This window comes from Macadamia integrifolia, chromosome 10 (assembly GCF_013358625.1).
Source record: "Macadamia integrifolia cultivar HAES 741 chromosome 10, SCU_Mint_v3, whole genome shotgun sequence".
In the NCBI taxonomy this organism is placed as follows: domain Eukaryota; kingdom Viridiplantae; phylum Streptophyta; class Magnoliopsida; order Proteales; family Proteaceae; genus Macadamia; species Macadamia integrifolia.
In genome coordinates, this window is record NC_056566.1 from 29,619,833 (window position 1) to 29,639,422 (window position 19,590).

The 19,590-nt window shown below is 40.6% G+C and overlaps 1 protein-coding gene across 1 annotated transcript; it reads left to right on the forward strand.

The window, feature by feature from the left end:
* Positions 1-10,903: 10,903 nt before the first annotated feature.
* Positions 10,904-19,364, forward strand: LOC122092366 (disease resistance protein RPS5-like). Its single transcript, XM_042662678.1, has 2 exons — positions 10,904-11,385; positions 16,766-19,364. The coding sequence occupies exons 1-2, from the start codon at positions 10,904-10,906 to the stop codon at positions 19,362-19,364; spliced, it is 3,081 nt and encodes a 1,026-aa protein (XP_042518612.1).
* Positions 19,365-19,590: the final 226 nt, after the last annotated feature.

Consider the following 19,590-nt stretch of genomic DNA (forward strand, 5'->3'; position numbering starts at 1 on the left):
GACGTCTTCTCTTCTCAGAACTTTTGTGCTTCCATGTGTTCTTGTACTTCAAGTGCGACTTTGAATGAGTTTTTTTTTTTTTTTTTTAACTGTCTGAATAATAATAATTCATCTAGCCATCAGAGTCTGGTTCCATTATCTAATTTAACTCAGAATTGGCCTACTAGGTCTAGCTTACGGGCTCTTGAGGTGCCATGTATAGGTTGTGCCATGGTAGTGCCGAGCTGGGGCTCGGTCTGTGCTTTAGTCTATACCGAGCTAGGGCTTGGTCTTAGAGATTGCTGAGTTGGAGCTCGATCTTGGTGCCTTGGGTGCTAAGGTCTTAACGTGCCAAACCTGGGTTTGGTCTTAGAGATCATCGAGCTAAGGCTTGGTCTTGGAGGTTGCCAAGCTGAGGCTCGATTTTGCAGATGCCAAGCTAGGGCTTGGTCTTGGCAGATGCCGAGCTAGGGTTCGATCATAGTGCCTTAGGTGCTAAGGTCTTGAGGTGCCAAACCTGGGTTTGGTCTTGGAGATCGTCGAGCTGGGGCTCGGTCTTGGTGCCTTAGGTGGTAAGGTCTTAAGGTGCCAAACTTGGGTTTAGTCTTGGATATTATCGAGCTGGGGCTTGGTCTTAGAGGTTGTTGAGCTGAGCTTAGTCTTCTCAGATGCCAAGCTAAGGCTCAGTCTTGGTACCTTAGGTGCTAAAGTCTTGAGGTGCCAAACCTGGGTTTGGTCTTGGAGATTACTGAGCTGGGGCTCGGCCTTTGGAACAGTAAGTAATCATTTAAGAGAGAATTTCTTCGTCTATTAATATGTGGCTTGCACTTGTAATAAATACATTGTTTGCTTCGAAATAGAGTCAAATCCGCTCTATGAATGAGATTGAATAATGTAACATGAAAACTGAAAACATGAAATCTATAAGACTAACACTTGGATATGCGGGACTTCAATCTGATCTATTGATAAATTTTTTTGAGATTTTCGATATTCCATACCCTTGGTATAGCTGTAAGCCCCTGAGTCTGCAAGTGGTGAGTGCCTGGGTGAACCACTTTGGAGACTATATAAGGGCCCTCCCAGTTCGCACTTAATTTGCCTTCATTTCTCGGGTCTACTGCCATTGCTTTCCTGAGGACTAGGTCACCTACTATGAACCATCGTGACCGAACCTTTTGGTTGTGATATTGTTAGCCTCTTGTCGGACTTCATTTATGAAGTTGATGTTTGCTTGAAGACTTGTCTCGTTCTATGATGCATCAAACACTGTTGATCAGAACGAAGCTTGGGTCATCTCCACAGGGGCCAAGGCTTCAGTCCCATATGCTAGTCAGAAAGGCATTTCCTTTGTGGGGGTCCAAGCTAAGGTACGATTGGCCCAGAGCACACTGAGTAGTTAGTTGGCCCAGTCTTTCTTCTCCCGATCTAGCCTTTTCTTGATTCCATCTAGAAGTGTGTGGTTGGCCTTTTCTGCCTGGCCCTTTGATTGTGGGTGTGCGATTGTAGTGTTTCAAAAATTAATGTTGAAATTACTGCAGGAGAGTCTGAATTTTTGATTGTCGAATTGTCGTCCATTGTTAGTCACTAGCACTTTTGGAATACCGTAGCGATATATGACATCGTCTCTTACGAACTTTTTCCCAGTCTGCTCGGTGATCCTTGCTAGGGGACGTGCTTCCACCCATTTTGTAAAGTAGTCTATGGCAACAATCAACAATTAGACACCACCCTTACCTTTCTTGAACTATCTTAGGATATCCAGTCCACACATTGCGAATGGAATTGGGCAGATTATGGAGCTAAGTTCTGTAGCTGGGATATGTGGTATTGGGGCTTGCACCTGACACTTAAAGCATCGTCGGACGAACTTCATTGCATCTTGCTGCATCCTTGGCCAGTAGAATCCTTGGCACAACACCTTGTAGGTCAGTGCCCTTCCTCCCATGTGGCCTTCGTAAATTCCTTCATGGACCTCTCAGAGTGTCACTTCAGCTCAGCTCAGTGTGAGGCACTTCAGTAGGAACTAGGATATTGTCCTCTTGTACAATACTCCTCCTTGGAGGGTGTAGTTGACTGCTCTCCTCTTAACTGCTCTAACCTGTTGGGTCCCGATTGACACTGAGAGGGGGGGTGAATCAGTGTGCCAATTATTTTTTCATTTTTCAGCTGTACCCCTGATGTGGCAATCACTATTTACACTTCAATAACACAGTCTACTGATGCTGCCCAAAGCTGCTATGTATACTACTGATCATTCTTACTGTTGCACGGAACTTACTCAGATAACCTGTATTGCTACCCAGAGCTATCTCATAAACCTCACACCGTAATCACTATCACATACATACATAGTCATATGCACATCCACACTGCACCACCAAGTGGTCAGGTCTACCAGATGTACACACCCATTCTGCAGCCAAGCACTCCAATCCACAATACAAATATGAGCATACACATCCACAACACAAGAAATACATGTTTCGGCCAGTTGCCTATATGCACGGAGTAATTCTCATTATTGGGCTCAGCATTTACTCAATACTAATTATGACTGCACCTACAGCCAAGGGAACACATTCTCAGTTTTCACCAATGACATACAATGGCTAGGTCTTCACCCTAGTTTTCTCATAATGATCTGAGAGGCCGCACCCACGGTAAATAGGTTTAGGTAGTTGTAACTATCAAGGAACACATAGCTCTTGTGTCCAGCACCGACTGAACACCAAAAAAAATAAAGTTGGGCTTATAACAATGCCACTATAGTGAAACACTCATACATGCAAATTCCCCCCAAATAGACTACAACTATCACTTAGGCATTTTATCAAACATCTTGCCTACAATGATTTATAATAATGGAAATTTGGCAACAGTGAGGTTACCTTGACAAGGAGTAACCGTTGGAGATGCAATAATATCGAACTTCACTTGATGCGGACCACAACCACGTTGTCTCGATACCACCAATGCTTCAACCCTTGTTGGCACTTGGGTCTCTTGAAGCAACTCACAAGAACCAAATTCTAGGTTCTTCTTCTTCTTCTTTCTTTTCTCTTTGTCTTTACTTTCATGGAGCAACAATAGCATTCACATTCACACACACACACTCCTCTCTCTTTCTCTCTCTCTACTTCTCCTCTTCTAGTCTTCCTTGTAAATAAAGCTTTAATGGGAAAATAGTGTTCTCAACAAGAACCATCAAACTCCATTAATTGGATTTGAGAAAATCTTTCTTGAGAGGCATTCAAGACATACACAAAGAGAGGGAAAAACTTCTTCTCTATTTCCCTCTTCTTCTCTTCTCTTCCATTTTCCTTTTCTTTCTCTTGGTAACAACCAATAGAGCTTGCTGCCTTGGTTTCCAGCAGCTTCCTAAGCCTTTAATGGGGGCTATGGATGAAGTGCAAGAGGATGAAAGTCTTTCATTCAAACCCTTAGCCTTCCATGAGATTCAACTCATTTTTTTGACCACCTTAACAATCCCTCTACCTGATTTCTTCCCTCTGGTGTGTAGAGCTTGGAGAGATGAAGAATATTTAACTTGAATCACCCAAATCTGAGTTAAAATGAGGGAGATATGATCATTTGAAGTTAGAGCAATGAGATAGCCTGAAATAGAATCTTCGTAGGGGTGGCGTAGGCTACACCGGTGACACTTGCAACAGAGGTGCAGATCTGCTCGTAGATCTCATCAAAAGGTATCTCTTAATCTGAGCCGTCCGATTGAACCAACGGACAATAGATCTAAACCATAGATTTTGAATCTCGATGACGTCATCATGACGTATGCGCTGACATTGTCAGATGCGTTGTCGATCACTGATTGGTTAGTGTGGTGAGTTTCATAGTACATTGTCGGCTAACTTTAATAAAGCTCCATCGATCTTGACCGTTAGATCAGAACCGATCTGATTTGATTGGCTCAGATCAAGACATAGAGAATCTCTTTATAGATTCTATGCATATGCGCTACACACAATCCAGACTAATATGGTGAGGGCCACACCATCATATCTAATACACTTCACCAATGAGAAGCCTCAGATAAGCATCTTCAACGCAAGCTCTTGCCCAAACTGTCAGATCTGAATCTGACCGACGTGGCTCAATATGAATCGTGTATTAAGGATCCCTTTGATCTCTTATATACACATAAGCCCCTACCTTCATATTTCCAGTGCTAAACACCCTTATCAACTAAGACCTTCAAAATCTCAAAATTACATAAAAGCCCTTTAAATTTCAAAAATAAATTCCCAAAAATCCACCCAACACCAAGAGCATACTGATGAATTTTCGGTTTGGATTTTCAAACTGGCTTTATGGAAACACTTATAACTTTTTTATACGATATCTGATTGAGATAAAACAAAGTGTGTTAAAACTGTAACTAGACGCTCTACGACTTTCTATAAGACTCAATCATCTGACTCATCCATGTAAAAATACCAAAATGCCCCTAGACATTTTTAACGACGCATCTTTCTCATACGGAATTGGAACGCGATGAAATCAGAACCGTTGGAAAGATTGGATTTTTGTCGTATTGTTATATGGAGAACACTTCCTTTAAAAAATTCATCTTCAATGCCGAAACTGCCCTTAACTTTCACAATTGTCATAACTTCTTTATACAGTACTGGAATGTGACGAAATCAAATGCAATGGACTAGGTAAATTACAATCTATATTTTTCATGAAGAACTGATCTTTTAAAAATGTCATTTTCATTATCAAAAATGCCCCGAAACATAAATAGGCCAATTTTGCCAGTTTTGACCCAGAAACCTGCACCACCTACTAAGGATGTATTAAACCACTCCATGCATACCAAGTGGTTCTGTTATTTCATCGGTGACACTGGACACTAGCATGCCATTATTTTCATCCATGTCACCCAAACTGGTCACGTCATCACTGCCACGTGGCCAGATTGCCAACAAGGATAAACATAAAACAACATTACCTCTGTCTGATCTCTCGAGAGATACCCATCTCGCAAGTAATCTGTAATAGGGTCCATCTAGCTTGGCTCGGCTGGCTACATATTGTTGCACATTGCTGCATATCTTTTCTTGCTCATACATTGGTTTTCCCATCACTTCAAAGTATACCAAGCTTACGCAGTCATTGAGTTCCATTGTAGCCAGTTTGGAGAGGGCATCTGCCACTGCATTTTATTCTCGTAGAACTTGTACCATTTCGAATGTACTGAAGCTAGTAATTAGGCGACGAGCTTCCTGCAAGTACTTGACCATTCTCTCTTCTTTGGACTTATATTATCCATTGACCTAGTTCACAATCAGCTGTGAGTCACCATGTGCGACCAAGTCATCTGCCACTACAACCATTGCCAGTCTGATTCCCACTATCAGGGCTTCATACTTTGCTTCATTGCTTGTTACGGGAAATGCAAATTTGAGGGCATACTGTATCAAGAATTCCTCTAGGCTTTGCAGCATAAGTCCTGCGTCGCTCCTTGTTGAGGTGCTAGACCCATCGACAAGGAGCTTCCACTTTCTGCTCGGTTCTACCTCTGTCCCTGATTCTTCTTCTGTTTGTGTGCACTCTACCAGAAAATCTACTAGTGCCTGGCCCTTGATTCCACTTCTTGGTCGAAATTCGATGTTATGCTCACTTAACTCGATAGCCCAACTCACCATCAATCCTGCTATGCTAGAGCTGTGAAGTGACCTCCTCAGTGGCTGATCTGTTAGTACAACTATGGTGTGTGATTAGAAGTAAGGCCCCAACTTCCTAGCTGCCATGACCAATACCAATGCAAACTTCTCAATTCTCGGGGTATCGTGTCTCTGCGTTGAAGAGCACATGACTCACGTAGTAGATAGGCTTCTAGAGTTTTCCTTCTTCCCTTATGAGCACTGCACTAACAGCCACCAGGGACGTGGTGAGATACAATTGTAGCACCTCTCCTGGCTCGGGTCTGCTCAACAGAGGAGGCCTAGTCAGGCAGGCTTTAACTTCTTCATATGCTGCTTCACACTCGTCTGTTTAGCTGAATTGCTGGTGCCTTTTCCCTCCTTTTAATAGCTTGAAGAAAGGAAGACACTTGTCTCCATCTCGGGAAAAGAATCCGTTCAGAACAGCTAGCATCCTGTGAGATTCTGGACTTCACAGATGTTTCTTGGTGGGCGCATTTCTTGGATGGCTTCAATTTTGGAGGGGTTTGGCTCTATTCCCCTTTGTGATACTAGGAAGCCTAGGAACTTCCTAGAAGTCACTCTGAATGCACATTTGGTAGGATTCAGCCTCATCTGGTTTTGTCGTAGGACATTGAAGGCTTCCTTCAGATCTAGCACATGATTAGCGTCTTTTGCACTCTTGACTAGCATGTCATCGGCATAAACTTCCATGCTTCTACCAATCTGGCTTCAGAACATTGTATTCACCATTCTCTAGTATGTGACTCCTACATTCTTGAGGCCAAAGGGCATTGTGGTGTAGCAGTAGTAGCCCTGAGTGGTGAGAAATGCTATCTTCTCCTTATCTTCCACCTTCACCTTTATTTGGTTATAGCCGAAGTACGCATCCATGAAGGTCAGCATCTCGTGGCGTAGTTGCATCTATGAGGGAGTCGATCCTGGGAAAGGGATAACAATCCTTAGGACAAGCTTTGTTCAGATCAGTGTAATCTATGCAGATCCTCCACTTCCCATTGGACTTCAAAACCATGACAACATTAGCAAGCCAAGTTAGGTACTTTACTTCTCTTATAAACCCCGCAGTTAGGAGCTTGTCCACTTCTTCATTGATGATCGCATTTTGCTCAATTGAAAAGTTCTTACGCTTCTGCTGGACAGGTTTGAAGCTAGGATTGATGTCTAGACTGTGCTCAGCCACGCCCCTTGAGATGCCTCGCATATCAGAAGCCATACATGCGAAGATATCAGAGTTTTCATTGAGGAAGTTCAGAATTTCGTTGCGGCATTGAGAGCTCAGCAATGGTCCAAGATGAACAGTCTTTAACGGTTCAGCCTCAGTAAGTGGGACAGTGAGTAGTTGTTCCACTAGCTCAGCTCGGTTCAGAAGGCTTTCGTCGCGGCAATCGATGATTTCTACCATACATGCTAGGTTAGAGCATGGTTTATTGATAGACTTTATGAAGCTTGCACTCTCAAGATTCCTTCTGACTGGACTTGCATTCCCTGATTCCATTGTTAGTAGGGAACTTAACTTTTATATGCTTGGTGGACACAACCGCTCTAAAGCCATTAAGACCAGGTCAGCCAAGGATTGCATTGTAGGGTGAGGTAATCTTGACAACCATGAATGAGACCATGGTGGTGGCCATTTGAGCTCACTGACCGATGATTACTGGCAGGTCAACTACCCCTTCTAGCTATGCAGGTGTGCTAAAAAATCTGTACAGGGGCCCATGGCCCAGCTTTAAAGCTATGGTGCCAAGCCCTAGCTTCATGAAGGCTTCTTAGGATATAAGGTCGATGGATTCTCCTATGTCCACTAGCACCCTGTGGAAAGGGTGGTTAGCCACCCCCAACCGGATTACGACAGTGTCATTATGAGGCCAGTTTAGTACTTTCAGGTCCTTGTTTGAGAACGTGATGGGTGGATCTGACTTGAGGGTCTTGACGGGCAGTTTTGTGATACACACGAACCGTGCGTGAGTACTTGTTAAGGTACCCTGCCTTAACAAGTACTTGTGTAAGGTACCTTGCCTTAATGAGCTCACTAATTTTCCTTTTCAGGGATTTACAATCTCCAATGCTATGTCTATGGTCCTGATGGTATCGGTAGTACCAGTTGGGGTTCCTCTCTTCTAGCTTAGCTGTCATTAGTCTAGGCCAACGAAAGTATTTCTGATCTTGGATCTCCAGAAGCAAATTCGTCCATGAGCGATCGAGCTCATACAACTCAGGCTCGACTGTGTCAAGTGGTCGATCTGCCCTATTCTTCTTTGGCTCACTGGAGTCATCCCTAGGCTTTGCTGGTCTCTTCTTCTCTCTCTCTAGTAGCTCATTCTTATCGACTATCCCCTGGTGGCTAGGACCTCTTCCATATTGGTATATTGGTTGCACCTTCTGAGCAACTCGGGCATTGTATCTGGCAAGTCCAGCTATATGCTACTCATTCTGGTAGATTTTTCACCTCCAGTGTCACCTTGGTAAATCGGGTAAGGAAATCCTATATAGTCTCCCCGAACCTCTATCTCATATTCATCACGCTCTGTGAGGTCTGCTTCTACTTCATACTAGCCTTAAAATGAGCAAGGAACGCTCTCGTCAGTTCTTCATAGTTGTGGATGGACCAAGGCCTCAGGTTTGACATCCACACCAGTGCGACACCCTTTAGTGAAGCTGCAAAGGCTCGACAGAGGGTTGCATCCTATCTCCCATGGACTGTCATGGCTGAACTATAATACAAGAGATGATTGTAGGGGTCCGTGGTGCCGTCGTATGTGTTAAAGACGGACACAACAAAATTTGAGGGTAGCTCGACATCTATTAGCTCATCGGATAGTGAGTTATGGGATGAGGTCACTGTTATGTTAGTCGGTTGCCTCTGCCTCTGCATTCCTTTAATCTGCTCAATGAGATGCTGGATGCACCATTCCAGGTTGTCCCTTCTCTCCTCAGCTCGTCGGCCCAAGGAGAGGCATTCACGTTCAGCTTGCCTGGGGCTTCTTCCATGATCTTGATGCCTGTCAGGTCGGTCTTCTCTATGCTGATGCGTACCTTTATCTGGCTTGGGTGGCAAGTTCTGGTGTCCTATCCTGGGAGGAGATCTATGGGCATCTCGTCTCTTAGGCCTTTGATCCCAGGTTGAATGGTGCGCCCTCCCGTTCTGGGTAGGTGAAGGCTCCTGCTGACGTCTCTCGGTGGGAGATCGAGGTGGAACTGAACAAATTGTTCATGATGCCCTAACAAGCCCCCTCCTTGCTGTAAATTGAGGGGCGACGTTGTTATCAGGTGTTTCATCTTGAGGTCGCCTATCTGGAGCTAGCCTGGGCAGCTGAGCAGAGCTTGTGCGGGGACAGGAAGTGCCGAGTTGAACTGGCATATGAAGTCCCCCACCAGGTTGTTAGTTGCCAACACCTGCAACTGTAGACTCTAGATCTGTTCTTCTACGATCGGGTGGGTCATCTAGGATGAAGGGTTTCGATCGCGCTGCCCTCCCTCTCCTGGAGTAACCTCTACATCTGCCTAAACTTATAAAGGTCTCGGTAAGGGCCCCTCTACTGTTGGGGCATTCTCCTGATCAACCATTTGAGGTGGGTATGGTTCCTCTACTTGTTCAGGTAGCAAACCACGAGATGCTCTTACTCGTGTCGTGGTGGAGGAAACGATATTCTCATTTCTAAGTTGCATTGGTTCGAGTGGCTTTTTGTAGTAGTATTCCCATGGAAGACACCAATCTGATGCGGTAAAAATTGACCAACCGATCTTCCTTATAGCTCCTGATGCTCTACCAGATCTGCACAAAAGAGAAGACAAGGGAGAGCCAGGCTCACCCGACGGGGGACTCTCTGATGCCTAAGTCAGATCTTTCCACAGCAGATACTTAAGAGAGTTTTCAGTAAAGAAGTGATCGATCCCCCATGATGGAGGCTTACCTTGGTATTTATAAGCTACTGATGGAGGGAGAAAGAGGAACGCTTGTGGAGAATCCTGATTGCCATGAAGTCTTTAAGGAGAATGGCTCTACGATTCTGGGAATATTCTAAATTTCAGGGCATATTCTGGGAACATTTCTCTCTTATCCTGAAGGCACAAGCCGTGAGAGGTGTGGACACCTTGGTGATGTGAGTGGATTGGCTCCTGCCCCTATAATTAAGGGTCACGTCCTTTGAATGTAGGAGTGGGCATGAGTACGTTTCTGGGCACCTTATTTGATTGTGTCGAGTCGAGGTGGCAGGTCGGTTTGTGGAGGGACCGAGGTGGTAGGTCAGCCTATGGAGAGACCGAGGTGGCAGGTTGGCCTGTGGAGAGACCAAGGTGGCAGGTCGTCCTGTGGAGGGACCGAGGTGGCAGGTCGCCCTATGAAAAGACCGAGATTGCAAGTAAGCCTATGGAGGGACCGAGGTGGTAGGTCGGCTTATGGAGAGACTGGGATGGTAGGTCAATATATACGCTTCAGCCGTGTTGAGGATGAGGACATATTTGGCCTCATGAGATATCATTGGAGGAATTCCTCCTCTTGGTGTGGAGGAGAACACGGAGTTTAAAGTAGTTTCAGGGTTCTGAACCGATTGAAGTGGTGAAGAAGTCATATGCTAAGGTGGTGGGTGGGGCCGTGGGGGCTCTTGGCTTGACATTGACGCCGGCCTCCCTGAACTTATCCATGTAGAAAAGAAAACTCGCATTGTCATTCTTCAATAGAATTACGAAAGTTATCTATAGAGATTTTGTTTCTCTCTTATTAAATGGGTCAATTTCTGACAGGTATTTTTGAACGTTTTAAGGAAAGCTAAAGAAAAATGGAACTTGAAACATAGAGTGATGATAATAGTGCCTTTGGGAAAATGCTTTTTTTTTTTTTCATCTTTGCTTTACAAATTTTCTTAAATCAAGTGTGAGGGTATCAGTTTGATTGCCCCTTTCTTTCATTTTCATTGTATACGTGTGAATTTAATTGGGGATGAAATTCCATTTTCACCTTTATTTTAAGTACTTGTCATAAAAAGTGAGATCAGCAGTCTTTTAACTTTTATTGACTAGGATATTACATTTTATCTCTCTCGTACCAAATCGTCTTCTTGACTTTGTGTGGATATAAGAAAGCAACAAAAAGTCTTTAATTATTTTTACCCAGAAAAAGAAAAAACTTCAAATAATGGGTTAGGAGACGTGGTACGGTGTCCGCCATCTCCCAGCCTTTCTCCATTCAACTTTCACACTTTCTTCACTGCAAAGTTCTACAGCTCTATTGCAGATTGATGGCCGCCGCTTCTTCATCCTCATCGTCCACCTTTCAATGGAATGTATTCTTGAGCTTTAGAGGAAAAGACACACGGAATAACTTTACATCTCATCTCTATGCTGCTCTAGATAAGGAAGGGATCAAGACATTCAAGGATGATGAGAAACTGAAAAAAGGAGAGCTCATCTCTGATGCGCTCAAAAAGGCAATCAAGAAATCAAGGTTTTCCATTATCATATTTTCAAGGAACTATGCTAATTCCAGATGGTGCCTAGAAGAACTCGCTTGGATTATGGAACGCTGGGAAAAGCATGGACAAAAGGTTTTTCCAGTTTTTCTTTCGGGTGTCAATCCATTGGACGTAGAGAACCAGAAGGGTGGCTTTGGAGAGCCTTTTGATGAGCATGAAAAACACTTCAGCCGAGAGATGGTGGAACGGTGGAGGTCAGCCTTGAGAGTAGCTGCTCAACTCTCGGGATGGAGCTTCAAAGATTTTGGGTAATTATTTCCTCTAGTGAACCACCCCTCTCCTTCATTTTTTTTTTTTTTTAAGATTAAGACACAGTTTGATAATATTCCTAGAAACATCTTTCCGCATTTTTTTGTACTGATAAATAGAAAAAACGTTTTTAAAAGCGTTAGATAAATTTGTTTCGTTCCACTCATTTTTAGAAACATAAATAGAAATTTATGGCAATTTATGATACAAGAAATGTGAATTAATAAACAAGTTGAAGCCAAAATATTGGGAAAATGCCTGATCAAAAATCGATTAAAAGGAAACTCGTTAATAAAACACCAAAATATCTTTTTTTGTTCCCAAAAACATGAAAAATCGTTTTTGTTGTTTCTAAACACAAAAACAGTAAAAACATTATGAAACAATGCCTAAGGCACCGTTTGATAACGTTTCTACTGTTTCTGTGTCTAGAAACAACAAAAACGACTTTTCAAGTTTTTAGAAACAAAAACGGATTTTTTGGTGTTTGATAAACCTATTTTCCAAAACTTTTTTTGCAGACATAATGCTATTAAAAAACCCAATAGTATCATCGGATGCCCAAAAGGGAGAGAGGGTTCGGTTGCCTCTTTTTAGGTTTAAATAGTTGAGAAATTTATCAGGCACAACAGTCTTTTTTTCTCTCAAATTCTTTTCTAGAAACGCCGAAACAAGTCCGACTTGTTTTGTCAAAGTCGTTTCTAGAATTGTAAATAGGCATAAATTTTGATTTATGTTTCTTGAAACGGGTGAAACGGAACAACTTTATCGAACGTTTTTTAGATTGTTTCTCCGTTTTTTGGGTACAAGAAAATGCAAAAACATCATAAACGGAACGTTGTCAAACAGTGCCTAAGTTGATTCAAGAGTCAGTATGTGGTAATCTACATTTTATTTTATTTTCTTTTAAAATCTATGAGAATCTCTTGTGTAATATTTTATAGTAGAAGGGGAAAAAAATATATGAATGCCCAAAATAGCACCCAGATCTTCTCTAACATGAGACGGAGTGTAGTGAGCATCCTCGGGTTGGGTGCACCTGGGCACATGCTGGAGAGGGTCAAGATCCCTAAGAATATGCTAAGTGGCATGTTGAATGGGATTCAGAATTTTGTATGGATATAGCCCATGAAGACTTACTTACATGTCAAGTTATGACTAAAAGAGAATATGTCAAGTGGTAAACAGAGCTATGAAAATCCAAAAGACCAAGTAGAGTGTATAGTAATGATCGGAGTAGCGTATGCCTGTAAAGGCTTACATAGAGATGAAAGCCAAAATAGTAAGAGAAAATGTGGTTGAATTTGAGTTTGGAATTTTATAGGTGACCTATCTAGATCGTCCACTATCTATCTAACAGTTCGATAAATTTAATTTTTCCATGTGGTAGTTAGATAGATCAATAAGATAAGTTTAATTATCTAGACTAGATTGTTTTTTAGGAATTTTTTATTAAGAAACAGAGAGGAGTTTAAAGAGAAAAGAGGTGGGATTTAGCTGGTTAAAAATACGAAATAAATCTTCCTGCTAAAGCAAAGGTCTAAAACCTAATTGAATCGAAGAAAATAAGATTTGATATTGATTTTGAAAATTGACAGTTTTGGCCGTTAGGGAATTAAATATGTTTTTTTATTTCATCGTTTCATAATTCACATTGTACACGAAAAACAACATCAATTAATGTTATCCTTTCACTCGGCATTTGTTTTTTCTTTCCCCCTTTCAAAGCACATCATAATTGATAGAGGATTAAATAATTAAATAAACTAATTTATAAAAAAAAAAAATTAAGTAAGGCCCAATTTATTGAATATAAGGTTACAAATAAATGAATTGATTATCCATTGATTTTAATATTAGTGAGAAATTTCTTGTTATAAATTAATGAATACGATGTTATGGATAAAGAAAATGATTTGTAACAATTCTTCCATTCCATTGATTTCTTTGTTCATTATATAAAATTAACTCATCCACGGTTTGCTCAGATGGTTAGGGCAAATTGGGGATTGTGTGGATAGGTGTACGATTCTAGGTTCCCATCTATGCATTTATGATTTACGTAGAGATCATGATGATGGATTGCTGTGCTGGCTCGGACACCTTGGTTAAAAAAACAAAAAACAAAAAACAAAAAACAAAAAACAAAACAAAACAAAATTAGTTTTACAATTAAATGAATGATTTGATAGTAAAGTTCATTTTGTGATTTCAATATTAGTCATCCTTTGATTTTAATATTAATTATTTTCCCCATTCAATGATAAACAATGATTTCACCGGACCAAATACAACTGGAGAGAGAGAGAGAGAGAGAGAGAGATTTGAATAATTGAAAACAGAAGTGAATTATAAGAAGAGAAGAAGAGAATTCTGTGATTAAATTAGTTGTCCGACTTTGCTTAAGATTGATGGCAAGCCACACTATTATCTCTTCGTCCACTTCTGCTTCTGGATGGAATTACGTTGCAATATTGAGTTACGAATAACAAGAAGAAGGGAACAATTTCGTAAATAAGCTCTACGCTTCCCTGGAGAGGGTCAACATCAAAACATTTAAGAATGATGCAGAGAACTTAAAAAACAGGAGAGCAGATATCTGAGGTGATCTTGAAAGGAATCGAAGAATCAAGATGCGCAATTATACTATTCTCGAGTGTTAAGTATTGGAACTACATTGTATTGCTTGACTTGAGAAGATTACAACCTAGTGGTCTATATATATGGCCTAGATAGGAATCCACATGATTGGAAACTCTATCTGATAAGGAGATCTAATAGGAGTAGTTATATTAGAAGACAAACTCTGTGAGAGGATAGGGTTTAATATCATATGGAACTCTAGTGAGGCAAGAGTCTTAATAGGATGTAGATATTGGCAATCAGTGGGACTCCTACAAAATAAGAGAAGATAGGCTAGCATAGGAGGTGATAATGTCCGAGACAGAGTGGAACTCAAACTCTTACTGATATCGAGGAACTATGCTTCTCTAACAAGATGCCTTGAAGAACTTTCCTTGATAATGAAATGTTGAGAAAAGCTGGGTCAAAGGGTAATTTCCTCATGGGTGTCAGAGGATCGGACATACGGCATTAAAAAGGTGGCTTTGAGGAGCCTTTTCGCCAGCACCAAAAGTGGAACTTAAATTACCTCTCTCTCTCTCTCTCTCTCTCTCTCTCTCATATGCATGGACGAGCTAAATATCAAGATTTTGGCCTCTTATAAGTAAAGACATAGTTGGTCGAGGTTAATCAAGAATTTTCCTGATCATAGTATTATACTTCAGAGTAATTTGAATAAAAAAGGGCACAAAGCGGCATCCTTAGCCTGAAAGCCCACCACTCTTAAAGGTCTTTTTCTGACAGTAGGAACCATAAGCAAAGATTACTTACAAAAAGGCGTGGCCTAGACTGTTTCTTAAACAGAACCAGGGTTGGGCTTAACAAGGTTTACCCTTTAGCTCATTTGTCGGTTCAATCTATTGGGTCCATAGCCCATTTAGACCCACATACGTTAATTGTAATAGTATCTGAATCAATTAATTTTAGTTAAAGAATACGATATTTATTAGTAGTACTAATAGTATCATAATATTTTTACCAAAAAAAAAAAAGAAAATATTATCATAATATTAGTTGTAACTGTAGTAACATTTAAAACAAATTTATTAAACCAATTTGGGATGACACGTCATTCTGTAGGTTAGTCACATGTTAAATATGTTGTTCCATCTCCAATATGTGGTTCACTATTTTAGGTCTTTAACACATACATTTTAAAGGTTAAATCAAAGTTGCCTCAGGGATGGCAAAAGTGTAATTTTGTAATTTTTGAAGCTTTATACATCCACATGGAAAAATTTAATTGGGCTAATATCCATTAAATGAATAATATATGATGACTTGGCCAATATATCCATAAAAAAATTATCTAAACAAAAATGCCTCATCGAAGACATAGGTATAGTCAAAGGATGGCTTCCAACTTCTTTAATGGGCCATGGAGACGAAATTGTGGCTTTGGTTTCCAATAGACGTGAAACTGTAATTGTGGTATTTTTTTCTTTTTTGGTAGAAATTGTAATTTTGGTATTTACTGTTGGGTTTTATGCTTGTCAAAGTTTTAAAAAATTCTTCGGCGTTTGGAGTCTAGTTGTGGCTGGGGTTTGGGTATGGGTGTGGGGTGTGAGTATGAGTTTATATCCATATACTAGTGTTTAGACACATTTGTATGTGTACAGGGACGCTTATGCACGTACACAGATATATTTGTACGTGCATAAGCGTCCATGTACACATACAAATGTGTCTAAACACTATTATATGGATATATACATACATGTAAAGGTATATTGTCTTATATACTTATAAACGGTCTAAAATTTTGATAAGGCATTTATAACACGAGGTGCTTCTGTTTGTTTGTGTTGAAATTGTATATTGGCATTAACATTAATGAGTGTACAATGGTGCTCTTATATAGAGATTACAATTATTGAGTTATAGACAAACTCTATGATCACATGTGGGATCCTATTCCAACTCTGCTATCTCATGAGGTAGTATTGGACTGCAAGTAGTCTCTAGAGTTTGTGCTCACTGAAAATGCCTACAATGTAGGAGAGGTTGTTGAGTATGAGGATGACTCTAGAGGTTGAGTTCGAGTGGGACGCTAATTGCCCTGATAGTTTGAGTCTTTGTATTATATTCTTCCTAGTCTCTGTATAATCAGATGTTGGAGTTTTTGTGTTTACCCAATATTCTGAGTGTCATAATAATGAGTATAGCCTTTGGAGTTTCCTGTGTAATTTCATTTAGAGGTGCATTTTATGTGATTAGAGAGTATATAATTTTATCATGGAGGTATAAACACGATCAACCCAATTGCACAATTAGAGATGTTCATAAACCTTAAGGATAATATAAGAATAGTGTCATTCTGATACGACTTGATTCCAATTTCATTTGTTTTCGATTCAAGAAGAACAATTATTACAGTGCTGTGAATTTCTTCATCATCTGATACAAATATATTTTATCATATAATACTACAACATACTTCAGATAAGTCTTATACACTGTCCGTATTTATTTTCTTACATTAAAAAAAAAAAAATTGTGATTTTGGTTTTTATATTAGGTGCATAAATTTGTACTCAAACTAGAAGCTTTATTGTTGTAGCTGATTACTCATATTCTTATGTATGGGAGATATAGTTATGTTCCATATGTTGTCTCAGTTTCAGCTATGCAATTCACAATTCTTGGAATCTTAGGCAACTTTCCTATTGTATTTATCTTAACTTGAGCTATGTAATTTTGGCTAATTTTATCGGCTATTTTCGTTTCATACCATTCTATTGTGGGTTCCTATTGCAGGAACGAAGACAAGTTGATTAAAATGATAGTGAAAGACATCTCTGGAGCGTTGAGTGGGGCTCCTTCTCCAAAGCCTGTGATAGAGATCCCAACCGAGCCAATAATAGAGAACCAGCCATCAACCCAACGCAAGCTGCAGCAGATGCTTGATTGCATACATGATCCTGATCCACGTTTTGGCATCATTGGAGTATATGGAATGGGGGGAGTGGGTAAAACTACCCTGGCTAGAGAAGTAAACAATCACTTTGAAAAAGATATGGCCAGAGGATTGAAGATACCATTTGAGATTGTGATAATGGTCACAGTATCTGCCACTCCCAATGTACAAAGCATTCAAAACGAAATCGGTGACCGCCACGGATTAAACGATAATAGGGTTAATGCATTGTTGAAAGAATTAAAGAAGAAGAAATTTCTCTTAATTTTTGATGATGTGTGGTGCAAGTTAAAGCTGGAGGATATAGGAATCCCTCACCCCCGAACCCACAAAGGGAGCAAGATTCTTGTGACAAGCTGGAGTAAAGATACCTGCACTGATATGGGTGCTAGAAAAACCATAAAAATGCATCCCTTATCAGAAGCTGAATCATGGAACCTCTTTTTTGATGTAGCTGGTGAACATGTTGCTGCCGATGGTATAAAGTGTTTTGCCGAAAAAATTGTTGGAAGATGTAAGGGTCTCTCTCTCGCAATTGTCACTGTCGCCCGTGCAATGGCAAACCAAGTTGGGGTCGGGGAGTGGGCAAATGCAGTAAGGGAAATTGAGCAATCAGCCACAGAGATCCGAGGTATGAAGGAAGAAGTATTTGTTCCTTTAAAATTCAGTTTTGATAGATTGGAAAACGATATGCTGAGGAGTCTATTTCTTTATTTTGCTTCTTTTCCTGAAGACTATGACATAGGTGAAGATGAGATGTTAAATTTTTTGGTTGAAGAGGGATTAGTAGATAAATTAGGTAGTTTGACAGCTGCCAGGAATAAAGGTGAGGCTCTGATAAGAGGCTTGAAAATTGCTTGCATGTTGGAACGTGGAAGGCATGAAAATTGTGTGAAGATGCATGATGTGATACGAGAGCTTGCACTTTGGATTACATCTGCGAATTCCCAGTTTGATAGTAGCCCTCCCAAGTTCTTAACAAGAAGTGGTGAATCAGTTAAAGAGGCACCACGGGCTCTTGAGTGGCTGAATACAAGAAGGATTTCGTTCATGTATACTCAGATAGAGAAGTTTCCGGAGTTGGGAGAGAGGTGTCCAAATCTAATCAATTTGCTATTGAGGCAGACTGAGATCTGCATTGTTATTCCCCCAACAAATTTCTTGCAAAACATGGATCGTCTTACCATACTTGATCTTTCCCACAGTATATTGGAATCTCTACCAAATTCCTTGTCATGTTTGGTGAATCTTCGGGTGCTTAGGTTACAGGATTGTCACAGCTTGACATCATTGCCTGCACTGGGAATGCTCCGACAGCTCCAAGTTTTAGATTTGAATTGGTGTATTGGATTAGACCAACAAATCCTTGGATCATCTGATCAATGCATGGGAGGTTTAAGTAATTTAAGATACTTGGATGTGGTACATTCCACAGTTTCTATTCCAGTGGGGCTAATATCTCGGTTGCATAGATTGGAGGAATTGAAAATGCTGGGAGCAAGAAAAATAAAATGGAGGATGAACAGTGATGATGATGATCAAGATGGAAAAAGGGATGGGTATACCATTATTTTTCTTGATGTGGAAGAGTTGTCCTACATAACCAATTTAACATCTCTTTCCATTGGGTTCGAAGATATCATTATTTCTGATTGGTTCAAACCTTTGGCCAAAAAGATTAAGGAATTGGAGCTGAAACGTTGCATATTTGTAAAACAAGCAGCTCTAAAAGCTCTCAATCATGAATCCCAAAATCTACGGGACTTGAGAATCAAGGATTGCCAGGGTATGACATGCATGCGTATTGGTGATGTAATAACTGTATTAGAAAACTGTAAAGATTTGGAGGAGGTAGTGTTTGATAATGGATCAAACCGTAGCAAAGATTTGGAGGTAGATTTTAATGGGTATGAGTCCTACCACCGGATCAGGAGTTTAAAACTAAGAAGATTGCCGAGATTGAAAAGGATATGCTTTAGTCAACTAACTCATATATTAATAGATCGATGCAATAGTTTGAAGATTGTCTTCACCAAGGGAATGCTACGCTTGTTAAACAACTTGGATAGACTTGCAGTTAGCAATTGTGAGAGAATAGAAGAAATAATTGAAGAGGCTGGCGAGGAGGAGGAGTACTTGGAAGGGAGGAATTCTTCCCCTTCTAATTCTAATAGAGTCATCACCATCTCACCCTTCCCAAGACTGTTGACTTTATATCTAGGAGACCTTCCAGCTCTACATCACGTGTGCAACAACCACATCTTGAATTGCCCCCTTATAGGATCCGTGACGGTGCTAAACTGTCCCAGGTTAAATAAGGATCTTATCAACATTCGAAACCTGAACGGTTTACTTGTCTTGGACGAGGAGAACAGCATTGGGGAACGTTGGTGGATTAAAGGCGATAAAGTAGTCACGGGAGAGGAAATCCAAGCGTAGTTCTCTGTGATTGTGAGTCTCACATGAGAGAAACAAATTCTGAATGGATCCCACACATCTTTGATTCATTCCCCCTACTCTCTTCTGTGCTCTCACTTCACTCCATCCATCTCTCTGTTCTTTACTCCTTTCATTTCTCCCCTCTCCCCTCTCCCCTCTCACCTCTCCCCCCTTTGTATTGGGTGATTTCGGGGTTTTTTTTTTCCTCTCAATTTTTTGTGTCTAT

Bases quoted from the DNA above. Each gene is read 5' to 3' on its own strand.
- LOC122092366 (XM_042662678.1), top strand. From the start codon at position 10,904: ATGGCCGCCGCTTCTTCATCCTCATCGTCCACCTTTCAATGGAATGTA. The intron at 11,386-16,765 runs GTAATTATTTCC...TTCCTATTGCAG, and splicing joins TGGAGCTTCAAAGATTTTGG to GAACGAAGACAAGTTGATTA.